The following is a 9577-nucleotide window of genomic DNA, read 5'->3' on the forward strand; positions in this document are numbered from 1 at the left end:
TACCGAGTATATGGTCGCGGTATATCGCATTACTGATTTCAAGGCGTAGTGATCACGCCAGGCGCGCAACGAATTTCACGATATTGTTTTAGGTCCAGCACACCTCGCGGACGCCGAATTATTGTGCACGCGGTAAGTTCTCGGTCGTTTTCTCCGAGCGACCGAGGTGCAAGAAAAATCCACGTCACAATATATATATATATGTATATATCTGAGGGTTAATGTGATTGGTTACCCTACGGCGCAGTTACTAACTTAAATAATTGGATATTGAAAGATAATAAGAGAAAAAGGTATAATTGTTGGGCGCCAAACGCACATGCGTCAGAAAATGGATAATTAGAAGAAAAGATATAGATGAAGACAAGATCAGGTTCTACGACGGTTTTGCACAGCTTGCTCAGTGTAGACAAGATAATGGTAGAGGGAAGGGGTTGAATCCAATAGATAAAATAAGAAACAGGTGAAGCAAAAATAGTATTAAATATATTGACCAAGAAGCGATAAATTGTAATAACAAGCAAACGACTGAAGAGATTTAAATACAATTAAGATAGGTGAGATAATTAATTTACAGCCAGAGAAAAGTTAAGCAAGAGATTTAACAAATAACAGAACGTTTTCAGAATAAACGAGAGGTATGTGTAGGATCGCGATACTATGATTCGAGGTAATAATTAATACGGTTTCACAATGAATAGGCAGAAAAGAGAAAGATATACGGTAATCAAATTAGGCATTGATCAAGCATGCCATAGAATATGAAAAGCGATTATAAGAAACATGCGAAATACAAAAATTGTAATAGTTATCACATTGCCAGAATTATCGGAGATATAACAAAGGCGAAGAAGTATTAATTACGAGGTAAATTCAAACAAACAGGTCAAGTAGAGAATCATTATAAAATATAGAAACTGACAGATGGTACGTAGTGTCTAGTTTGCGGTAAGTGCGAGAAGGAAGAGAGATAATGTTCGGTACGGTAAAAGATAATTTCAGGATTAAGAAAAATATTACTAAAGGGAATTAATGCGCAACATACGACAAACCAAAGAAACTACGGACAACTACGATGAGCGGTATTAGTACGGAAAATAATGAAAATGATGTTATTCGATACGGCGCAATACTCCAGAGTCAAAAGAACGACGAGCGAGACCGCACGGCGATGTAAGATCGCTCACGCGGTACACTCACTAAAATTAATTACTCAAAGATAATAGATAAAAAAACAGTTACGAAGTATTCAGAAAAAGTATAACGAAATAGTAATGCTCAATAGCTGAGGTTAGAATTGATAACTTAACACAACACGCTACTATACAGCGATATTAGACATTTAAGTATTCTAGAAGAGAGAGATAATAAAATGAAGCGATAGTCATTGACAATGCGTAAGTAAGAGTCAAACAGTCGCAAAGTTACTTGCAATAAGACATAGAAGGTGATAAGATGAGAAATAGTAGAGAATAGGGTACGAGCCCAGGTGTCTCACGCAGACCAACTGCAAGAGAAAGAGAGAGATAAAAGTCGTTAAGCGATAGGGGTTCTACCTGCGGATTCCTGTTACCTACACTTACCGACATTCTCCCCAGACTCAAAACCTTCTCCGCGATGACGTTACAGTCTGCCGTATCGACTTAAGGTCAAAACCATGCAACCTTACCGACAGTTGTATCGGTCGACGGTAAAAATCGCACTACTTTACCAAAAATTCTTATCGGTCGAAGGTCAAAATCGTGCTGTTTTACCGACAATCTTACCGACCAAAGGTCAAAGTCTTTATGTAGTGCTCGTCTGCCAACGGTAGAGGGTGCAGCGGGGGCAAGAACTTCTTTACCGCCCCGCATTCTTTTTCCACGATAGGACTGCTAATGCGTCACATCAACCACCCCCACATTCTTTTCCCACGTTATCAACCACGTGACATTCCAAAATTAATGGTTCTGAGAATTGTTTTCCACTTACTCGGATGTCGGTTTGATATGAACCACGTAACATTTTTTTGGCTTGTAACTGTCATGTGCACTCAACGATGAATTTTGAACGGTTTCAGTCAAGAACAGAGTGCAAGGTCGACCGATAGCCGCGGTACATTCAGAGCCATGAATCTGCGGTGTCGGGTTACTATCGCTCTAAGGATGCCAAAAGGTGCGCGCGCATACACAAACATACGTACAGCTGCCCTATAAAAAGGACGCTCATTGCTAGAAACGATCATCAAGTCGCAACTTGTCAAGTATACGTGAGAAAGAAGCTCAAGATGGAATCCGCAAAGTGTTTGAGATTCATCGATATTATGAAATCGGCGTACAAAGTCTTGACCATATCATCATCAAAAGCAGAGATTCAGAAATGGATAAGATTTAAAAGTCAAAATATTCGGCTTCTGAACAAAATTTTGCAAAAGGCTTCATCAATTGGAGAAAAGATACGCGAAAAGTAAGAAGAAGCGATCGAGTTCATTGGGAAGATTTGGAATCAGCTTTTGAGGGGAAAATTCGAACTGGATGCATCGTCAATTTGAAGCATGAAGATGTGGAGAGATTTCTAGAAGACGCAAAGGTACTAGCTGTGACGAGACTAAAAAACGCTCTGAAGAAAGACAGGAGCTTGAAAGCCAACGTTATCCTGGCTTGATAATTTAAAGTTAGAAAAAATAATCGCACGGTGAAAGAGATCAAATTTATTGATACGAGAAATGAAATTATCCTCCAGACAACAGATATCAACGAATGGTTCATCGAAAATGCGACAGAGCGTTTGTTGAAAAAGGTCGATGATTTCTAGGAAAAGGATTCAGGCTGGTCGCTGACTGAAATAATCAATTTGACTGTGATTATAAACAAGTACGTGCCACTACGAGGCGGTGTGTTTACATACACCCCGATACCTAAGCATATCAGTGCCAAGAAGGCTGTGGTAAACATTAGAAACAACGACTCTTACTGCTTTCTTTGGTCGGTCACCGCAGCTCTGTTCCCAGCCGACAACAACAATCCCAACGCGACCAGCTCGTACCCGCATTTGAGCTGAGTGCCACGGTATGACGGTATGAAGTTTTCTATGTCTCTAGACAGCAACACCATTTCAAAATTTGAAAAGCTTGACGGCCTTTCAATTAACGTTTATGGTATTGACCACGGTGATCGAAAGAAAAGTGAAATAGTACCGATTCACCTGAGTCAGAATGAGTCTGATAAACCTGTCATTCATCTTTTGGCGTTAGAAACTGAAATCACTAACGATGACGATGATGATGTTGTTTTGAAAAATTATGAAAAAAATAGAATCTTTCATTTCACTGGTGTTCGAAATCTGTCTCGATCAACAAGTTCTCAAACTTCTAAGCATAAATGTCGTACTTGGTCATGTGATAAATGTTTAACTCACTATCATTCTAAAAAGTGTTTGACAAAGCACAATGTAGATTGCATGAATTTAAACAAAACCAAAGTTATTCTACCTACAAATGAGGAAAGAATACTGAAATTTAAGAATTTCGGACACAAAGAAATCATTCCATTCTGCATTTACGCGGATCTCGAATGTTTACTGGAACCTACGCTCAAAAAGATGGATACAAGAACAATTTATCAGAAGCATCTTCCGTATGGTATAGCTTACTATCTAAATTGTGCGTTTGACGATTCGCTTTCGAAATTCAAAATTAATCGTAAAGAGACTTGCATTCAATGGTTTGTGAATGAGTAAGCGGAATTGGCACATTCGTTAGAAGTTTATTTCAAAACTGTTGTACCAATGGAACCGCTCAATTTTAATCAAATCAACGAATTTCGTTCAACATCAGTGTGTCACATTTGTGGAAAACCATTTACACTAACAGACGTAAAACATCGTGATCACTGCCATTTCACGGGAAAGTACCGTAGTGCTGCTAATCGAGGTTGCAATCTAAATTACCAAAATTTGCACACTATCTCGGGTTATGATTCATATTTCCTGATCGAAGCACTGGCAGCATCGTTTGAGGGCACAATTCAGCTTCTACCCGTAAACAAAGAAAACTATATTTCTTTTACAAAATATGTCAAGGGGACAGATATAAAGTTCAGATTCGTAGATTCGTACCGTTTCATGCCCAGTAGTCTTGGGAAATTAGCAACGTATCTTGGTGATGATCAAAAATCAATCACACGAAAATTTTATCGTAGCTCAGATAAATTTCAGTTATTGACCAGCAAAGAAGTGTCCCCATACGGATACATAGACAGTTGGGAGAAGCTCGAGGACAGACGGCTACCTTCCAAACAACAGTTTTACTCAAAATTAAATGATCGGGATATATCAGATGACGACTATGCACATGCATGTGAAGTTTGGCAAACTTTCAACGTTCAAACTTTGGGAGAGTGTTCGGACTTGTATTTACAGACGGCCGTATTTTTACTAGCCGACGTTTTTCAAAACTTCCGACAGAGCTGTCGGACAACGTACAACCTGGACCCGTTACATTATTACACCGCGCCCGGTCTGCGTTTAATGCGATGTGAAAGTGTACCGACATCAAGCTCAAGCTTCTCACCGACATAGATATGGTTGTGGTTATCGGAAAAGGTATTCGTGGTGGTGTGTCACAGTGCTCGAACAGATACGCAAAGGCTAACCACAGGTACATGGGGGAGGCATTCGATCCTGAGGTCGAAGAATCTTATCTCATATACTTTGACGTTAATAATTTGTACGGTGCTGCTATGAGCTTTGCTCTGCCATACAGTTTCTTCGAATGGGTATCAGACTTCGGACAATCTGACTTTCTTACCAACTCGGACAAATCGGAGTTTGGTTACATGCTGGAGGTGGATTTGGAATATCCTGAGGAACTGCATGAAATTCATACAGATTTACCACTGTGTCCGGAGCACTATATACTTCCGATCTCGAATAGTAAGCAACCGAAATTGACATCCACGCTACTTTCCAAGAAAAACTTCGTTGTTTACTGTATCGTTTTGAAACAATGCTTACAATTAGGCTTATAATTACTCGAAATTCACAGAGTTCTCAAATTCAGACAAACCCCGTGGCTCAAAAATACGAAGACTTAAATACCGATTTGCGCAAAAAATCTCACAACGAATTCTAGAAAAATTTTTACAAACTGATGAACAACGCAGTTTTTGGCAAACCAATGGAAAATGTTAGGAAGTATAGAAATGTCAGGCTGATCACGAAATGGGATGGAAGATACGGTGCTAGAGCTACTACAGCCAAACCCAATTTTCACAGCCGCACCGTTTCCGACAAAGATATAATTATCGTCGAAATGAGTATGACGAAAGTCAAGTTGAAAGAACCATTGTATGCAGGTTTCTCCATCATGGATCTGGCTGAAACATATATCTACGATTGTAATTAAAATTATATTCAACGGAAATTTGGCAACCGAGCAAAATTAATGTACACGGATACCGACAGTTTGATTTACAATTTCACCGTCCCCGACATATACGAACATATGACGGAGACTTGCATCAATTCGATACGTCTGATTATCCGCTTGACAACGTTTATGGAATGCCTCTAGCGAACAAAAAAGTTCTCGGCTTGATGAAAGATGAGAATAATGGAAAAATAATGTTAGAATTTGTAGGATTAATCGCTGAATTGTACGCATTTCGAGTCTTGGGAGATGAAAAAGACAATAAACGTGCCAAAGGTGTCAAAGGATCAGCGTTGAGAAAAATAACTTTCAACGATTATTTGGAATGCGTTTTGAACCGTGAAAATTTGTTTACAAATCAGCATTTGATATTGAGTCGAAAGCACGAGGTATACACCGTAGAACAGCAGAAAGTGGCACTGAGCTGGAATGACGACAAGCGGATCGTGTTTCAAAACACAACCCAGACGCTTCCGTAGGGCTACAAGCCTGCACCTTAGCTTTGTAATTTATAACTGTACTATGATGTATAAAATATTATTATGTAGGATGGTGAATAAGAACGCTCCGAAATATAAAAAATTGTACAACGATGCATATGTCTGTCGATTTTCTAGAAAATAAAGATGCATACTTGTTATGTGTCGGATACAAAATAAAGAGGCACATACATTTTTACAAAAATCTCATTGATTCAATGTTACATGTCCGATTCGTTTATTCAACTGTTGTGTGTATTGTCAAAACCTAACCATTTAACGTATATTTTTCTTCCGCGCTTCTTGAGCACCTTCTACACCAGATAGATATTCCGATGTTTAACGTTGAGGAGCTCTTGTTCGTAGAAACCACCAGCGATAGGTTGATCTCGGTAGTCTTTGAGCTTGTACGTTAGAGGATGAGTATTTTCCACTCGACTTATCGAGAATATTTCGGTCGTCCAATTGGGAGTGTAACCTTTCCCGAAGACATTTTTGAATTTGCTGATTCGAACTTTATCGCCGGATTTGAATTCTGCCGAAACGGTAGGTATCGCTCGAAGCCCTCCGTACGCCTGACGTAATAAGAGCCTCTCGTTTGCAACGGTGACATCCGACGGTTTCATTCTTATGGTTCGGTGTTTGGTGTTGTTGTAAGCCGAAACCAAATCAGATAAGATATCGAGCCACTTGTAGCTTCCTTGCATGCTGAACCGTGTCCACATTTTATCTTCCAGCGTGCGATTGAAACGTTCACAGATCAAAGCCTTTAAATTACTGTACGTGGAGAAGTGTTTGATTCCGTAGCGTGTCATAAGCGATTCAAATTTCGAGTTGTAAAATTCCGTTCCCATGTTTTATTTTTTGTATGTCTTTTTATCCAGATGCCGTCCAAACACGTCGACGCTCATCTCGGTAATGAATGCAAAATCGATGGAAGCTGCTTAACAAATGATTCCTGCTTCGCGTAGCTCTTCGATAATGGAGATTATTCCGTTATTGTGACTCGGATTTCCCGCTGCCTGAGATGCCAGGAGTAAACGAAGACGTTCCGCTAACTTGTTTGGATTATCCCAGAAAACGTATTCCGTTTCAACACCTTGTCGAGTGATCATAGCTTGCGGAAGTAGACCTTTACCATTTCGGCGAAGTGATAGGGGATAATCTGTCAATTCGGCATTGACATTTTTGAATTTGTAACTGTTAGCGTTTCGAACAGCCCCATAGGATGAGTGATACTTTTTATGCGCGTTCGTTGCGAGGATTATGTTTGTAAAATTTTCCCAATTTTCGGCGCTCACAGAAGAACCGTCCGGCTTCTTTTTGAACAAAAGTTCCGACAAACCCTTCGTTTTCGGGTGAAGCGTATCGCCAATGCGAATGTAGTCACTCTCAGAAGATATCAACGAATCACCAATCATTAGTCCGTTTGAGAGGGTGCGTACACCGTACACGTTGTCCGATTTACACTTTGTCTTCGCATCTCTCATCAGTGCAAAATACTCACCCTCGATTTTCTCGACCGGTGTTTCTACGATTGTTCCATCTCCTGTCGAAGCAAAGGAATCGACCATTTCCGAGACAGTTTTATTTTTCGTTTCATTTTTCATCTGCTTTATTTCTTCTTTAATTTCTTCCACCTCTTGTTTTACAGGTTCAGTATCTTTTGTAACATTCACCAGTTCTTCCAACGGAGTCACTACTGGTTTGCAAACGTCACTCAATTTCTGAGTCGTAGATTCCTTTCCCGACTTGAGCAATCTGTGTTTTCGACGTATCGCAGCACTTGCTGGAGCGATCTGATGTGGGACATCTTTCTGCTTGGAAATTTCAGAGCTCTGCATGTTGACGCGACTGAGTCTGCAACGCTACTGCGTCTCTCACTCGAAAACGTTAGATTTTATTTCTTTTCCCAGCTCACAAAAGAATCGAATCCCCTCCTGTATCGTCCTTCCTTGATCCCACTGTTTTTGTCGATCACCAGAAACCCGTACTTCTCACCGTTCTAGCATGCAGAGCACACACTTTCAAATTCTGGTTAAGACATATCGGTGTTTACATGGTCGTTGTATACGTGTCTCAGGTTCATATCGTCTTGTTTGAATAACACGATTAGGTTCATGCTGTCGCGCACGAGATGTTCGGGAATACGCGCGTACGTCTGACAGAGATAGAAATAGTCGACGTCGTGATGTCTACCCATGCAAAAGTAGGCTCTAATATTGTACTGCTTCTCGCGCGCCACATGGTCAAATATGATTATCGAGTTGGGCCGTGCTTCTTCCGGTGTAATCACTTGCTCACGCTCGGTAAACGCAAAATACTCCGTATACTCAACATGGTCCAACAATTGCTGCAATAATTGGTATTTAGGTTGGTTGAGAGATTTCAAGTAGATGTAGATATTTCCAAATCTGAGTCCGTTGGTATGGGTTATGAGTGTGAGCAACGCATTAGTTTTACCCCAATTCGACGGTCCACAGAATATTGCACGTACACTATTCGGATGTAATTCACCGTGCTGTTTGTGCCTTTTGACATTTTGCTCCGAAAGTTCGTCAAAATTTATCACGGGAAGCTTAATAGGTTGTTTCTCAAACGGCATCTCGGACATGACTGATCGGATTGCTATAAATACCCCGTTTTGAAGCACTTTTATTCAGTCAACGGACGAATATGATCGCGTACAGAGGTGAACGAAGCAGCTGACGGCAACATCGTGGCAAGGGTCTAATGAGTAAAATCATCAACAGTCCTCCAGTCGAATTGCATGTACCTGGTTATCAGTACTGTGGGCCTGGTACAAAATTAACAAAGAGACTCGCGCCGGGTGATCCAGGAATCAATTTTCTCGTCGTAGTTTGCAAGGACCACGACATTCCTTACTCGCAGAATCGTGAAAATCTTGAAGTTGGAAACGAGGCTGATAGGATGTCGGCTGGGAAAGCTTGGAAACGGGTTCTCGCAAATAACGCAAGTTTGGGTAAGAAGGCAGCCGCTTGGGCAGTAGCTAATACAATGAAAGTAAAATCAAAATTCGGAATGAGAATTCGAAAATCAAAAAATGCGACCTCGAGAAAAATTACAAATGCTGCAAAACGTTCTGTGGTTCCAAGCAACGATGAAAAAGTAGCTGTCGAATCTGCGCTGAAGGGAGCTGAGAACGCCGGTCAAAAAGCGGGTGGTAAATGTAAAGTGCGAATACCTAGCGTCCTACGAGTACCTTCAAATGTCGGTGGTTTTCTACCGTTCTGATTCCTATTTTCGCTGGACTTGGTGCTACAGGCGCGGTAGGCGGTGGTGCGGCAGGTTCAGCAAAAGCTGTGAACGATGCAGTGCTGCTAGACGAGAACTGCGAGAGAGCGAACGATACAACAAAACTATGGAAGCTATCGCGTTGGGCGGAGGGCTTCATATGAAACCGTACAAAACAGATCTTGGTCTCAATCTTTCAAAATACAAGATGCGATGCTACCACGTCGAGCATTGACTGATTGGGACTCGTTAAAATAAGCAAAAATCTCCAAAGTTCCGCATTTCCGCGGTGTTCTCATGCGAAACGAAATGCCCAAAAACGGTCCACGAAAAAACGAGTCATCTATAATCAACCTTGACGGCAAAGACGGTCCGGGAACACCCTGGGTTGCATACAATAAACGCGACAATAATATCGATTACTTTGAAAGTTTGG

The 9577-nt window shown here is 40.9% G+C and overlaps 1 protein-coding gene across 1 annotated transcript; it reads right to left on the reverse strand.

Moving 5' to 3' along the window:
• Positions 1-6830: 6830 nt before the first annotated feature.
• LOC138191317 (uncharacterized) lies at positions 6831-7730 on the reverse strand. The gene has a single exon (XM_069137964.1). It carries the CDS (start codon positions 7728-7730, stop codon positions 6831-6833), a length of 900 nt encoding a protein of 299 aa, XP_068994065.1.
• Positions 7731-9577: the final 1847 nt, after the last annotated feature.

This window comes from Neodiprion pinetum, chromosome 7 (assembly GCF_021155775.2).
Source record: "Neodiprion pinetum isolate iyNeoPine1 chromosome 7, iyNeoPine1.2, whole genome shotgun sequence".
NCBI lineage: Eukaryota > Metazoa > Arthropoda > Insecta > Hymenoptera > Diprionidae > Neodiprion > Neodiprion pinetum.